Source organism: Coffea eugenioides, chromosome 11 (genome assembly GCF_003713205.1).
Source record: "Coffea eugenioides isolate CCC68of chromosome 11, Ceug_1.0, whole genome shotgun sequence".
NCBI lineage: Eukaryota > Viridiplantae > Streptophyta > Magnoliopsida > Gentianales > Rubiaceae > Coffea > Coffea eugenioides.
The window spans coordinates 20,348,084-20,364,277 of NC_040045.1; the positions used below are offsets into that span (position 1 = coordinate 20,348,084).

Here is a 16,194-nt window from a genome sequence, read left to right on the forward strand (position 1 = left end):
GAATTAACTTTTCTATTTACCTCAGATAAATAAGATTTAACCAATGTTTTGAAAATCGGACTGGACTGGACCGGATCGACCGGTTCGATCGATTAAACCGCGGATTGATCGGTTCGATCGGTTGAATCACGAACCGGTGATGCCTTCGGTCCGATTCAATTAAAAAATCCAAAGAATTAATTAAATCGATCAAGAGCCGGTTGAACCAATAAAAATCGAGAGGTTCAGCCGATTTTTATTAAGTATTTATTTTCTAAAATAAATATTTAACTTTATTCAAAATTTTTAATACTAAAATAAATAAAAAATTATTAAACCTTTAAACCGAGATCGAGTCAATTGAACCAGTTGAACTATGAACCGAAAGGTTTTTCCATTCATTCTCCTGTCCGAGTTTAAAAACATTGGATCTAACAACTTCTACTAAGGAATAAAGAAAAGGATGCAACTTTACCGAGTTATTGCAACGTCCCAAACAATACAAGCCAAGTAAAGCAAGGCTAACACGAAGACTGGTGCTACTACTTAGACACGATGGGCAAAGGTTAATAGGCTGTAAGGCGATAAACTTACCTATCTGCAGCAAACACAGGGAAGTCCAAGTTCTCCAGCTCCTGAACCCTCCTTCATCACTTCATTCTTCCCCTTTCCTGCTAGTTAGCTGGTTTTCCCTTCACCCACCCGCAAAATTTGAAGTGTCCTACCCTTTTAGCTGCTTGTTCAGCTTCAGTATTACTCCTCCGATGTTTCTCTGACATTCTGGTATCAATTTTCTACTCAGCACATTGTAGTAAATGGTGTTCTTGCACATTAAATGCAGAGATTGCTCCGAGTTAATGCTATGATTTTTGGTCTGTTGTCATTGGTTTGGAATTTTGAATTTTTGGCAAATTTTGGCGGAATGAACTCTCACCAAGGAGAGATGACCCCTTTTTCAAGAGAGAGAAAACCTCTACCTACGAGAAAGGAAGTTGTCTCTTTTTTTTTTTTTTTTTTTTTTCCGTTTTAACAACCAATAACCAACTTGCCTAACTTTTAGTTGATACAATTACCGCTACGCCCAAGTCCCAACTCGCTCTAATAACAAAAACGATTAGGGAGAATTGGTAGTTTTGGTTTTGGCGGACATTTCCATGCTGACAGTTTCTTCTTCTTTCTTCTTGGCTGGCTGCCTCTGGTGCTGAAGCTTCAGCTCGCTCTGGTCTTTCTTCAACCTCCATAGTCCTAATCTACACAGGCAAGACAATTACTCCTCAATCTATGAACTAAGTATGGGTTTTACTCTTTATGCTTTTTCCAATTCTTAAGCTTCCCACTGCAGAATATGATGATTGTCACCAAAACGATTAGATTCTGATTATTCTTGGCAATTATAGCCTTGATTTTGCTCTTCACATTTTCCATCACTGGTTCAGATTGTTAGTTTAAAGATTGAGATGGATATGTGGGTTGGGGTGGATCAGATACGTAGTCGGACTAAACTTTCCTATCCAGTGATAGAGCCCACGATATTGTTTGGAGAAAAGGAGAGTTTTTGGCTGTCTAATCAGAAAATATGTTATAACAGAAGCTCGTTTTCTCAGAAGATTAGATGTAGTTTTACAGAACAGGGATTGAAACCACGTCCAAAACTTCATAATCCTGTTCCTAAACCTATGAAAAATAAGCAGAGTTGGGGGAATGAACATGCTGAAGTGATGGTGGATGGAAGTTTCAGCTCTGGAATTTGTGGGAAGATAGAGAAATTGGTTTTGCAGGGGAAGTACCATGAAGCTCTTGAATTGTTTGAGATCTTAGAATGCAAATCCATTGAGGATAATCTACTGAATAGCAGTACTTATGATGCTATGGTGCGCGCTTGTATTGGCTTGAAATCTGTTAGGGGAGTCAAACGGGTGTTAAATTGTATGGTTAGCTGTGGGTTTAAGCCAGATCAGTACTTGAGCAACAGGTTGTTGCTGATGCATGTGAAATGTGGTATGATGATAGATGCCCGGAAGTTATTCGATGACATGCCTGAAAGAAACCTGGTTTCATGGAATATGATAATTGGGGGGCTTGTGGACTCTGGGGACTATCTTGAGGCATTTCGGTTGTTCTTCATGATGTGGGAGGAGTTTCCTGATGCAGGGTCGCGCACATTTGCAATGATGATTCGAGCATCTGCTGGTTTGCAGTTAATCTCTCCAGGAAGACAATTACACTCTTTGGCTTTAAAGATGGATGCTACAGATGATATTTATGTGTCTTGTGCTTTGATTGACATGTATAGCAAATGTGGTAACATTGCAAATGCGAGGTGTATTTTTGATGAAATGCCAGAGAAAACTACAGTAGGGTGGAACAGTATTATGGCAGGCTATGCATTACATGGTTATAGCGAGGAAGTTATGAACATGTATTATGAAATGCAAGGTTCGGGTGTAAAGATGGACCATTTCACATTTTCAATCATTATAAGAGCATGTACGAGGTTGGCTTCGCTAGAGCATGCCAAACAAGCTCATGCAGGCCTAGTTCGTCATGGTTTTGGGTTGGACATTGTTGCTAATACTGCGCTTATGGACTTCTATAGCAAATGGGGCCGATTAGAGGATGCAAGAAATGTTTTTGAGAAAATGCCCCGAAAGAACGTTATTTCTTGGAATGCGCTGATAGCTGGATATGGTAATCATGGTCGAGGAATTGAGGCTGTTGAGCTATTTGAGCGAATGATTTCTGAAGGGTTTGTTCCTAATCATGTGACATTTCTTGCTGTTTTATCCGCTTGTAGTTATTCAGGGTTATCAGACCATGGCTGGAAAATATTTGAGTCAATGAGTAAAGTTTACAAAATAAAGCCTCGAGCAATGCACTACGCGTGTATGATTGAGTTGCTAGGTCAAGAAGGACTTCTGGATGAAGCTTTTTCATTAATAAGAGATGCTCCATTTGAGCCAACCTTGAATATGTGGGCTGCCTTGCTTACTGCCTGTAGGGTCCATAAAAATCTTGTGCTTGGGAAATTTGCTGCCGAGAAACTTTATGGGATGGAGCCAGAAAAGCTGAGTAATTACATAGTTCTCTTGAATATCTACAATAACTCTGGAAAGTTGCAGGAAGCAGCTGGCGTTGTACAAACTTTGAAGAAAAAGGGTCTGAGAATGTTTCCTGCATGCACTTGGATAGACATCAAAAAGCAACCCTATGTTTTCTTCTCTGGAGATAAGTGGCACCCCCAAACCAATGAAATCTATGCAAAATTAGACAAAATGATGCAAGAGATCTCTGAACATGGCTATGTTCTCGAAAGCAAGTCGTTTCTTGCTGATGTGGACAATCATGAAGAAGAATTACGACTTCATCATAGTGAAAGGTTGGCAATTTCCTTTGGTCTAATCAACACAGTTGATTTGACACCATTGCATCTTGTCCAGAGCCATAGGATCTGTTGTGATTGTCATAATGCAATCAAATTGATGAGTTTGGTTACAAAGCGAGAAATTGTCATCAGGGATGGCAGCAGATTTCATCGATTTAAAAGTGGGACTTGTTCCTGTGGTGATTACTGGTGATGTGATATGTGGATACAAAAACAGTTTAACCTTCTTGTCCTGAGCCGTTGGATCATCATGATGTAATTGATGAGTTTGGTTGCAAGGCAAGAAATTGTAGTGGAGGGATGCCAGCAGATTTCGTAGATTAAAAAATGGGACTTTTTCCTGTGGTGTGATTACTGGTGATGCAAGAATTTTTCTACCTCCAACATTCTATGTTCCCTTTTTCGTCCTCATTTTTCTACACCTTCTGACAAAACAAAGTGTTGCTTCTTACAATATAAACTGTAAGTTAGAATTACAGTAATTTTTGTGCTTGTTTTTGGTTGTATGTTCCAGAGAATAATAATAAGAGAGAGTTTTGATTACAAAATCTTTCTTTGAGTCTGCTATTAGAATTTAGAGAAACATGGAACTTCAGAGCTTCTTTTATGCTCCTTAACGTGTAAATTATGAGTTTGCTTCCTTTCCTGTAAATTCTTTTCTGTTCTAATTAGTTGGTAAGAAAGGAGAAAGAAATCCTGAATTTGAACTATTCTATCTTTGACATGAGTTTTACGAAATTTCAATTTTGATTGCTTGAATTCATTTTATTCAATATTCCTCAGTTGGATGGTTAGGCATAGTGCATCCTCAATTATTGGCAGAACCACTCTTCCTTTTCTATATTATATTAGGATCATGAATTGCTATTTTCCGATAATACTGAGAAGTTTCCAAGTGAGCTAATTTTAGATATATATGTTGTGTACAAAGAGTAAAGGCATGTTATTTGTGATGTATAGGCATTATACTTTAGAAGCAGTGGCGGGGAATGATATATTAAGGTCAGAATACTCCTCCATGCTTGTATCCTCTGTGTTTTGCAAAATTCCCCTCTACCCTGCATAGCCCCTTAACACTATCCTATTCAAAGGGGAAGAACAATTCCATAGAATTAAGAAGCAAATAGAGTAAGATATTTAACCATGTTTATGCTAATCTCATTATTCTATGTAACAATCTTAATTTGTGCTAGCCCCCACTGGCTATGGAACTGCAAATGCAGGTGCCTACAATATACTTGCAGTTCATCTTGTTCTGTTACTGAAAAAATAGATAGAACTTTGTTTTCTTAAATGGTTTCCTGTGTTTGGATGATATCTTAACCCTGTTTCGTACATGATTATGAGCGACTACCATTTGAATAGCAACCAATTCAGTGTATGCATTTTTGTTCAGATGGAATATTGCTGGTTATGTTTCCATAGTAAACATGGTTTAACACTAGTTTGTTGGTTTCCTGAGTTGTGCTTGAGATAGGAGTAGACCAATACCTTTTGCTGATTTCTTATTCTTCTTCTCATGATTTTTTGGATTTTCCCTTTTTATCTTTTCTTTTTCTTGGGGTAGGGGGGGGGGGAGTGGGTGGACTGGAGAAAGGTGCCAAGGCTGGAACCAGATGCTATTAACATTTCTATTATTAGTTATTCTTTTGTGTGCATCTAGGTTATTTGCTTCCGCATTAAATCTGTCTGCTAGCAGAAAATTGTTGTTATAAAAATTTGTTTAACTCTCCCAAGCATTTTCTAGGAATATTTGCCTAGTAGATCTTTATGTGCGGTTGCACACCAAGCAGGGCTGATATATGAAGTGACTTAAACTGGATTGCAAGGGTGATGCAAAGAGCAGTAGAGGTCCTCAATCTCTGGCTTAGGGGTTACAAAAACTGGCGGAGAAGTAATCCGAAAACCAAGAGAGCTTTGTTGACTTGAATAAAGATGGAAAGAAGAAAGATTACAGAAGAAATGGAAAGTGCAGATTTAACAAATCAAAAGTCTTCCGCTACTGGTGCCCAGCTTCACCTTTTTATAAGTGAGCTAAGGTGGTGAGCTTATAGTCGGCTAACAAACTTATGACATCTGCTGATGTCATAAGAATCTTACAAATCATTACTAACTAACTGTAACAAATTCCCGTAACTAACTATAACAAATTCCAGCTGCGGCCCTCCATGCAAACCCCATGCACACCCACATGCAACCCATGCACGCACATGCAGCCCATACACCTACGTAACCCAGTTCACGTGTATCAAAGGGACCTTTAATTACTTTCAGCTGTTAGACCTACAAACTTAATACACAAAAATGTGAATTGGTATGGGTTGTAGGCTTTTCAACATAAATAGGAGAAGCATGAAAGGAATTCAACCACAATCTTTCGTTGTCAGCCAAGCATGTGCAGTGCTCATGGCTCCCCTTTTTTTGCTCATTTGTCAATGCTGATGATTATTAATGCATTCAATACCATTTGGCTTTCTCCCAATAGTAAAGTAAGTATCCTCTGTACTTCTTCTTTGTTTTTTTTTCCCCGCATTTTCCTTCTTTTGTTTTTATTCCCCTTTCTCATCTGCACTATGTTAATGTAGTCTTGTTTGCTGGACAATCTTTACTGGCTGATAATGCCTTTTTTTGTCTATCTATTATTAGTAATAGTATGTATATTATTTGATTTTGTTCGTTCAGGTGTAGGGATACTAGTGATAACCTTTTTTTTTTTCCCTTTTGCAGTGCAATTTTTGTATGAACAGCTGGGTTAGAAATTAGTGGACTGAGTGTCTTTGCCATGTCATTAATCTATTACCTTGTGCCCCCTTCTTTTATTCTTTCTCTCATTTCTTTGTGCAACCTCCATGAACTGTGGGTTTTCTCTGTGTTTACAATCATTCTCTGTTCAGTAATTTTCCTCAGTGCCTTATTTAGTTCCTCATGCTATTTCCCAGTTATGTCTTTCATTTTATTATGGCCAGAAATTTGTTTTCTGATTTTGCATCTGTTTGTCTGCGTCTGTTTGAGTTGGCCTGCAGGTGATTTTCCGCTTGCGAGACTAAACTGCTTTATGCAGTGGATCTTCTTTTTTGTTGCGAGGTTTGAAATCAATCTTTGGGTCTTTGGTTTTACCTCTATTCTCGATTTGGTTTATTCTTGATTTTATGATGGTTTATCTATGGTTTTGTAAGACAGAAATGATGGCTATTCTGTTCTTTCTTTTTTATTCTATATGTTTCTGGGTCTGTGTTATTTTCAGCCTTTATTTTTTTTTTTTTAGCTTTCTTTTCCTACTATTTTTTAGTTTGAATGGTTCCTGCTTTTGCGTTGCTTTGTCTATGGTTTTGTATGATATGTCTTCCTTTGCTTCTCTCCCTGTTTTGCTAATTCTAATGTTTTTCCCTCCCTGCATATGGTTCTGAGTTTGCATTTTTCTGAGGCTTTTTTTTTGCCTCTCTTTGCCTCTCCTTTTTTCTTCTTCTTTTCTATATGGAGTTCAAGTCTTGTGATTTTTTTAGAGTTTTATTTGGAATTATTGTAGTGACAGTAAGCTTTCTACAAGAGATCTTTCTTTGTTTCTCTTCCTATGATGCTTATTCAGATTTTTTTCTTTTTGCCTTTATGAGTTTGTGTTTTTGTAACTTGCTTCTATTTTGTTATGTGTTTCTGAGAGTATGTTCTTTTGAGCCTTTATTTTTTTTTTTCAAGCTTTGTTTTCTCCTGTTTTTGGTTTGGCTATTGGTGTATTTTCCCTTCCTGCATATGCTTCTAAGCTTGCGTTCTTCTGACTCTCTCTCTCTCTCTGCATCTCCCTGTGTTCCTTTTTATTTTTCTTCTTTTCTGGGTGGTTTGCTTATTTTTTTCCTGAGATTTTAGTATCCTGACTTTTCAAAATTCATCTGAAATTAATGTTGTGATCATAAGTCTTGTACAGGAGATTTTTCTTTGTTTCTCTTCCTATGATACCTATTCAGATGTTTAAGCATTGTTCTCCTTTGGCTGATTTTTCCCTTTTGTTTGTTTGAACTTGTGGTTTTTATAAATTGAGAAGCATAACTTTTGATATTGTTGGTTCTGTTTCTCGATGTTTTGAAGTCACATGGTTGGGGTTTGTCGAAGGGAAGTTGCGTGTGCCTAAGGTTCATAGCTATGCGTCTGGATGGACATTGCAGGTTCAATTGATTGAGATGACACATGTTGAGAAGACCTCTGGTGGCGAGTCACCAAAGAAATTCCGGTGATTTGTTTTTGATGATTTTCAGGTATGGTATGATCCTTGTGTCTTTGTTTTCCCTTTCTTTGTATCTTTCTGTCTTCATAGGTTGTAGCTTATATTTTGCAGGTTGTTAAAGTTTCTGCACTTGCAAATGCTGACAATATTGCTCATTTTGATGGCTTGCTTGTGTCCTTTAAGAAGTACTGCATCTCAAAGTCTATGGTTTATGAAATACCAGATTCTCCTGATGGTGAGACACATCATTTTTTTGGGTTCTAACTGACAAGACTGTTATCCAGGAAGTTAAACAGGCTGAAACTCCAAATCTACCATACTATTTTGATCTGAGATCATGCAATACCTTTCACTTTGTTGCTAATACAGACAATTTCTTATGTAAAATTCTTGTGGATTTGTGCCTTTTTTCCCTTTTATTTAATTTGCTGAGAGCCTGTGATTTACCTTGTTTGGTTTTGCTGCCCAAAGACGTCATTGGATTTGTCCTCTGTGCCTTGCCTCCAAGAGAGGTTTATCGTGCAGGAGGTCCAACAGTTGTAAGAGACTACATCATTGTCGACTATGAGCATGTTGAATGTGTGTCTTGCTTGAGTTGCTTGATTAAGTTCTGATATGTTTCTCTAATTGTCATACTTGATTGTGTTTTCATCTAATTAAAGTTCAATTCCTTTTCTGTTTGCTTCTCCTGGTTGATGTTCATCTTCTGCTACATTACGAGAAAAAAACTCATAATTTTTTTTTTTTTAAAAAAAAAACCCGGTAAGATTGGATGATAGCAGAGAAAATTATTTGTGCCTGATTTGATTGAGATTTCATGATATAAGGATTGGTTCTCTGTAGTTTAATAATTTTCTGCAGTAATTGCAACTACAAGGTGAAATGGAAACTGGAGAGTACGGTGAGGCGCACATGAAACCTTCAGTGATTAAACCCTTGGCATTCTGATCTGTAAAATGCTAATATCATTATAATTAAACTATGTCCTTGTTTCTGTCACTTAATCAAACAGATGGATAGCGTGGCAGAGGATGATAGGAATCGAATTGGGTGGGTTTCAGGCGAAGACACTGAGGGCGAGGGCAACACCATTGTTGGCTTTGAACAAATGATGATGGAGATTGCTCACATTCATTAGAAGATTAATCGCTTTACTCAGCTGGTAGTTTTGCTCTACCCTGTCTTTTCGTGAAAAGATCAGTTGAGGGGAAAAGTGAAATGTGGAGAGTCCAAAATTTCAAAAGAACCAGAAAAATATATTAAGGAAAACAGTCCTATTTGCTTAGGCATGGTGTAATTCTAGAAGTAAAAGTTTGAAAGATCACCTTCCTTGATTGCAAGTAATTATGGTGGGCCTGGTTTCAGTTTGTCTGAATATAAATTCTGTGCTGGATTTCATTTTTACCTGATGAAGGTGTCTGAGCTGCTGGAATCAGGGAAGTTAATGCTGAAGGATCTTAGTCATGAATTTGAAGAAAGATTAATTGTGTGCGTCATTGGAAAAGTAGGTATTAGGTTTTCAAGATCAGGTTGGTGTAATTTTTATTTTTATTTATTTGTTTTTGGCTGAAGCATGTATGTCTACAGAATCCACAAGGAACATATATGGATAAGTGGGAGGAGGAGATTCAGGAACTATGGTTGCTTGGTGCCTCAAATAAGGAGACCATTGCTGTTTAGCACAATGCTAGATGTCTACTTCACAATTTTCCTGGTCAATCTTGAAGGTAAACTCTGGCATCATTTTATCTGCAGAGAGGGGCACATTAATTGGCTGAAATTAATAGCTTATTGCTAACATTGGCATCTTTTGAGCTGCAAAATTACAATTGAGACCTTAAAAAATGTTTGAGGTTGTTGGCTGCAACATAATGGTTTTGGTATCAACATACAGAAGAATGTTAATTTGGCACTGTTTCTTCTTGTCATTTTTCTCTTTTTAACAGATACAGCTGATATCAAAATTGAATGATGTATTCTGACTTGTGGAACTGATGCATCTACAGAGGGTGAAAGTTTTGTAAATTAGCTTTGTTGTTTTCTGATACTCGTGAATAGCTCTTGTCTTCTGTTTTGGGGTTTTAATCTAGAGTTGAAGAGTGTTACGTTCAGTTTTTAGACAGCAGAATCTAGATTCATTATGAGGCTTCATATTTGATTTGATCAATGTACGTGGCAATGCTAATTATGTCCCAATTTTGCTTCAATCATTTGCTAAGGTATTAAACATCTACTCTGAGGTTCCAAAATCTTTTCACATGCTAATCAGAACATTTGTCCTTGATGCTTCTTGTCACTGAAAAGATACAGAACTTTTGTTAATTTAGTTATTGTATTTTTACTTTTGCACGAGTTCATTTTTTTCCATATCTTTTAGATGGAAATTGAAGAAAGTTTAACCTGTATACTGCAGCTAGGTGGCATCAACAGGCACCCTTAGTATCAGTTTCATTTAGTTTTTGAGCATTAGGATGCTGGTTTCATCATTCTATGTGGCAGGTTGGGGACATTGGTTCTGCATTTACGGGGTTTGGTTATAGAGATATGAGGTTGTATGTAAAACCATTGAGAACAGCTTTTGATCGGCCTTGGCACCACTGAAATCAAGCTGATAGAGTTGACAGCTTGCAGCCTGTGCTCCAGTTTCACTTTTTACTCTGAATTCCAGTAAATAAAGGTCATGAATTTTGTATCTAAGAGGTCTAATAGGTTTGTGGCATTCTTCATTCTCAGTGCTTTGAGCATTTACTTGCAATTAGTGATCAAGTGCTCTATATAATGGTATTGAAAGATTGGAAGACAGCACTATTGTTGCATTTGTCTCCTTATTGATTATGTTGAATTGATGCTAAGCTGTGTGCTAGTTTTTTACCACTTATAAGAGGAGATTGCTGTCCTCTGCCTAGGCTTACTGGTAGGAGATATTTTGATAAGGCCAGCTGAAAACTAAGAAAAAGGGAGAGAAAATACTTTTCTTCAAACCTTTGGACTACACAATATACATATATATATACACAAGTGTAACTACCTAATTAATATATGATACTATAATCATATGATACCTAATTAATACATGATACTATAATCATATGATACCTAATTAATACATGATACTATAATCACATTTTTTCTAATATTTACACATATCTTCAACACTCCCCCTCAAGTTGGAGCATAGATGTTGCTCATGCCCAGCTTGTTACAAAGGTAATCAACTCGAACCCCATGTAGAGCCTTCGTAAAGAGATTTCCCAATTGTTCTCCAGTCCTTACAAATCCTGTAGAAATCAAGCCCTGCTGTATTTTCTCACAAACAAAATGATAATCTATTTCGATGTGTTTTGTTCGCTCATAAAATACGGGATTGGATGCAATATGAAGAGCTGCTTGGTTATCACACCACAATTTTGCAGGCATTGAAGTTTTGAGACCTACTTCAGTTAGAAGTTGATTTATCCACATGATTTCACATATCGATTGTGCCATAGCTCTATATTCTGACTCTGCACTCGATCGCGAGACAACATTCTGCTTCTTACTCTTCCATGAGACCAGGTTTCCTCCAACAAAGACACAAAATCCAGTTGTGGATCTTCGATCTGCCTTGGATCCTGCCCAATCAGCATCTAAACAACACTCAATCCTAGTATGACCATGATTTTTATACAGAATACCACGTCCAGGAGCTCCTTTTAAATAACACAAAATTTGTTCTACAGTTGCCCAATGATTAACAGTAGGATTAGACATATATTGACCAACAACACTAACTGAATACGCGATATCTGGACGAGTCACCGTAAGATAATTCAACTTTCCAACCAATCTTCTATACCTCCCAGGATCTTCTAACAATTCACTTTCTTTTGTGAGCTGCAAGTTAGGAATCATTAGGGTACTAGCTGGTTTAGCCCCCAATTTTTCCGTTTCAGATAGTAAGTCAAGAACATATTTTCTTTGGGACAGGAATATCCCCTTCATACTCTTTGCTACCTCAATGCCCAAAAAATCCTTTAACAGTCCCAAATCCTTTGTCTGAAATTGACTATGGAGAAAAGTTTTAAGAGATGAAATACCTGTAGTATCATTCCCAGTGATAACAATATCATCCACATATACTACCAACAAAAAAAAAATACCAGCTTCAGACTGTTTGTAGAAAACAGAATGATCAGATTTGCTTTTCTGCATCCCAAACCTTTCAACTGCTTGACTAAATTTTCCAGTTTGTTAGGTCTGGTCCCAGGAAATTGATCAACGAGAACAATAGGGTTCTTGCCAACTCAATAATGACAATAACATAATAAATAAATCAAACAGAGAAACACGAAATTTACGTGATTCGGTCCAATTGACCTACGTCCACAAGCGAAGGGGTAGCAGATTTATTATAACAGAAAGAGAGTACAGAAGAGAAAATACAAAACCTTAGGAAATAATTTTCAGGCCCAAAAGGCACCTAAACTGAAAACATAAAAGAGCCTAAATAGTAGTAAAAACTTAATGGCCCAAAGGCCCATGACTTGCTCATTTGGTTTGATGCCAAACCAGAACTCCTCTCAGATTGGGGTGTGGGCCCCCTAAAAACTCTCTTGGATTGGTGCACATGGCACTTGGGCTAGTGCCCTTAGCACACTTAAACTCACTTAAGCCTACTATATTTATAACTACCACAATGAGAGCTTTCTTTGTTAAACTCCCGATGTGGGATACAAAAGACACACCCAACAAATCTCCACCTTGGCGTGTATCCAACATCAGCAAATAATAGACGAATAGCAAATAAGCTCCACCTTCTCCATAAAAGTCCTAACGGATGTCAACGAACCACAAAAGTCCCATCGAACCACAACGAGCCACCAACGAATCAAAATGCAAAAGGCTCAATAGGTCCCAACGGGCCAAATCTCACAGAAGGTTCAATAGATCCCAACGGGTTAAAAACCACAAACATAGTAATCTTTCTCCATCTTCTCCAAACCCTTGACGAGTTCCAACGGGTCAAATAACTCTTCTTCAACACCCAACAAAACTCCTACAAAATTTTTTTTCTTCACTTTTTGTAGCACCCAAAACTTGTTATTGTCATCAAGAACCCAAAATCTGACCATGACTAAAAACCCGAAGCTCTGATACCATCTAGGAAGGTTTGTCATCTTCGGAAGTCCTTGTATGGACTGAAACCAAGCACGAGGACTTTGTTTCAATCCATACAAGGACTTCCGAAGATAATAAACCTTCCCAGACTCCCCTTAAGCAACAAACCCTGGTAGTTGCTCCATATAAACTTCCTCTTGGAGGTCTCCATGAAAAAAGGCATTCTTGATATCTAGTTGATGCAAAGGCCAATTATGAGTGGCTGCCATAGAAATGAATAACCTGACAGATGTTAACTTAGCAACAGGGGAAAAAGTGTCAGAATAATCCTCTCCATAGATTTGGGCATAGCCTTTGGCAACAAGGCGAGCTTTTAACCGAGCAACCGACCCATCAGGATTGAATTTAACTGCAAAAACCCACTTACTCCCAATAGCCTTCTTTCCTGCAGGTAAATTTACTAAGTTCCAAGTATCATTACCATCTAGAGCATTCATCTCCTCTATCATAGCATTGCGCCATCCGGGATGGGATAGGGCTTCATGAACAATTTTAGGAAGGGAGATAGAATCAATAGATGTAATAAAGGAACAAGAAGAGGTGGGTAAATGATTATAAGATACACACGAAGACACAGGATAAGTGCATTGACGCTTACCTTTGCGAAGAGCAATAGGAAGATCATCACTTGAGACAGGATCTAGTAACAAAGGAACTGGTTCAGGGCATGCATCAGGAGACTTTTGTCGTCGAAAATATACCTGAGTAATTGGAGGTTTAGCAGGGGAAGAATTTGAGGATGTGACAGTATAGATTAACAAATCATCATCCTCTTCCTGACATGAATGAGATGAGGATGGGGTAAAAGATGTATTTTCAAGAAAAGTAACATCAACTGACACAATGTACCTGCCGAGACTAGGACAATAACATCTATATCCTTTTTGGACACGGGAATAATCCAGAAAAATACATTTCAATGATTTGGGGTCTAATTTAGTGACTTGGGGACGAGAGTCACGGACAAAACATGTACACCCAAAGATTTTAGGTTCGATGGGAAACAAAGGTCTATTTGGAAAAAGAGTGTTATAAGGAGTCCCACGATTCAGAACAGATGAAGGCAGATGATTAATTAGAAAGCAAGATGTGGACACTGCATCAGCCCAAAAATGTTTAGGAACATGCATTTGAAATGATAAGGCTCTTGCAGTTTCTAGCAAATGTCTATTCTTTCGTTCTGCAACCCCGTTTTGGGATGGTGTATCCACACAAGAGGTTTGATGAATAATGTCATTTTGCACCATATAAGATTGAAAAGGTACGAATAAATATTCTTTGGCATTGTCACTTCGCAATATTTGTACAGAACGCTTAAATTGACTCTTGATCTCAGCACAAAAAGTACAAAAATTAGAAAACAACTCTGACCGATTTTTCATTAAATATAACCAAGTCATACGAGAATGGTCATCAACAAAAGTAACAAAATACTTGAATCCAGTACCAGGTCCCCAGACATCCGAATGACCTAATGCAAAAGGAGCATCCGCTCGTTTATTGACTCTAGGACTTAGATTAACACGATGATGTTTGGCAAACTGACACGACTCACAATCTAATAAAGACAAACTCTGAAATTGTGGACAAAGTATCTTTAACAACGGGAGAGAAGGATGACCCAGCCTACAATGTACTTCAAATGGAGTTACAATTCCAGAACAAGCTATGGACTGTGATATCTGTGTATCAAGAATGTAAAGACCTCCAGATTCATGCCCTTTACCAATAATCTGCTTCGTCGTAAGATCCTGAAACAAGCAATAGTCAGGATAGAATTGGGCAGAACAATTGAGGGCACGAGTAAGTTTACTCACAGAAATTAGATTAAAAGACAACTCAGGCAAACTTAAGACAGATGACAATGAGATTAATGGAGTGGGGTTAACTGGGCCTGATCCAAGAACACGAGATTTTGACCCATCAGCTAAGGTAACTGTAGGTGCGGATGTGTGTGGTTGAAAGGTAGAAAATAGACTAGAATTACCTGTCATATGATCTGTGGCACCAGAATCAACTACCCATTTGGAGGACAAGGACACAAGGCATGTTTTTGGTTTACCTGACTCAGCGATGGCAGTTACGGGAGTAGATGAAGACTTTAATGATTCTTGATACTGAGAAAATTTAGCAAATTCATTTGCAAAGATCGTAACAGACTTTTCATGGTTAATAACATCATTAGTAGAGGCAATATGTGCGGATTGAGTTCTCTGGTTCCTGTACTGCAATTTCTTACAATCACGCTTCATATGACCCGGCTTATGACAATAGTGACACGCTACCACTTCTGTATTCTGTCCCTGAGTGTCAATTCCTTTACCACCTTTGTATTGCTGTTTTCCAAGACCAACAAGAGCACTGCTGGACTGAACAGACTGGATGTAAGGCCTGGTGCAACCCAATGAGTACAAACAATTTCACAATGATGCACAAAGATATATCAAATTTAAGCACAATAAAGAAAACTTAATTAAAGAGAAAAGATAAGAAATGCAAACCAAATATCAATCCAATAGCCTCTTCAATAGATGGCGATGCTAACCAAGATGTACAAGTGAAGGCTCACTCCTTCCTCACCCCAAACACACTTTGGTTGAGCCAAGGAGTTTTACAACTATTCTAGTTAACCCTCAACAACCTACACTTGAAAGATCACTCACCCAATTAAGAACTATTTTAAACAAATGAGGCAACCTTCACCAAGGTTTTACCACTTCAAGTGATAGGTTCACCTTCACCAAGGTTTTACTTCTCCTAGAGAGTAACTTTCACTTGAGCAACCTCACAACCCAACTTCCCCAACCCCTTATACAACCAACAAAGAATCTTTCTACTCAAAAATCTCACTTGTAAGCTTGTATTTTGTGTTGGCAAAAGTCCTTTGTCTTCTTGTGCTTTGGGGTGTTTATAGAAGGTGAGAAATGGCTCCAAAAGACTCTCCAACGGTCAAATATTAAATGCTGTCAAAACTAGCCGTTGGCCTGTCGGACGTCCGAACCACCTGTCGGACGTCCGAACCTTACGTCCAAACCACCTGTCGGACGTCCGAACCCTGCGTCCGAACGTCGTCGGAGAGACATCAAATCTTTGCGAAATTTCTCGTACGTCCGATGTGATCGATGTGCGTCTGATGCGTGCGTCCGATATTTCCGGACGTCCGATGCTTCCTCACGAGCGTCCGACAGAGTTTCCTTCTTGATGTTCTTCATCCTTTCGGACGTCCGATAGCTTCTTTTCGGACGTCCGACATGAGTGCCCTGTTTTTGCTTCTTCTTTTGTGCCACAAGAATCTGTTCTAACAAATTGCTCACATAAAAACATTAGCCCAAATCTACATTTTGGTTTGTTAATCATCAAAACCAAGGATTGATCGACCAAGGTCAACACTGGATATTCTCTGTGCGAAGCACCCTACTAAACACATCTTGCAAGGATGAGATCTCAGGACTGGAAAGAA

The 16,194-nt window shown here is 38.2% G+C and overlaps 1 protein-coding gene and 1 pseudogene across 1 annotated transcript; both read left to right on the plus strand.

Annotated features, from left to right (window-relative positions):
- Positions 1-1,029: 1,029 nt before the first annotated feature.
- On the plus strand, positions 1,030-3,978 carry LOC113751392 (pentatricopeptide repeat-containing protein At5g50390, chloroplastic-like). Its single transcript, XM_027295400.1, has one exon. It carries the CDS (start codon positions 1,437-1,439, stop codon positions 3,552-3,554), a length of 2,118 nt encoding a protein of 705 aa, XP_027151201.1. The 5' UTR covers positions 1,030-1,436; the 3' UTR covers positions 3,555-3,978.
- A 330-nt stretch (positions 3,979-4,308) lies between these two features.
- Positions 4,309-9,302, plus strand: LOC113752046 (annotated as a pseudogene).
- Positions 9,303-16,194: the final 6,892 nt, after the last annotated feature.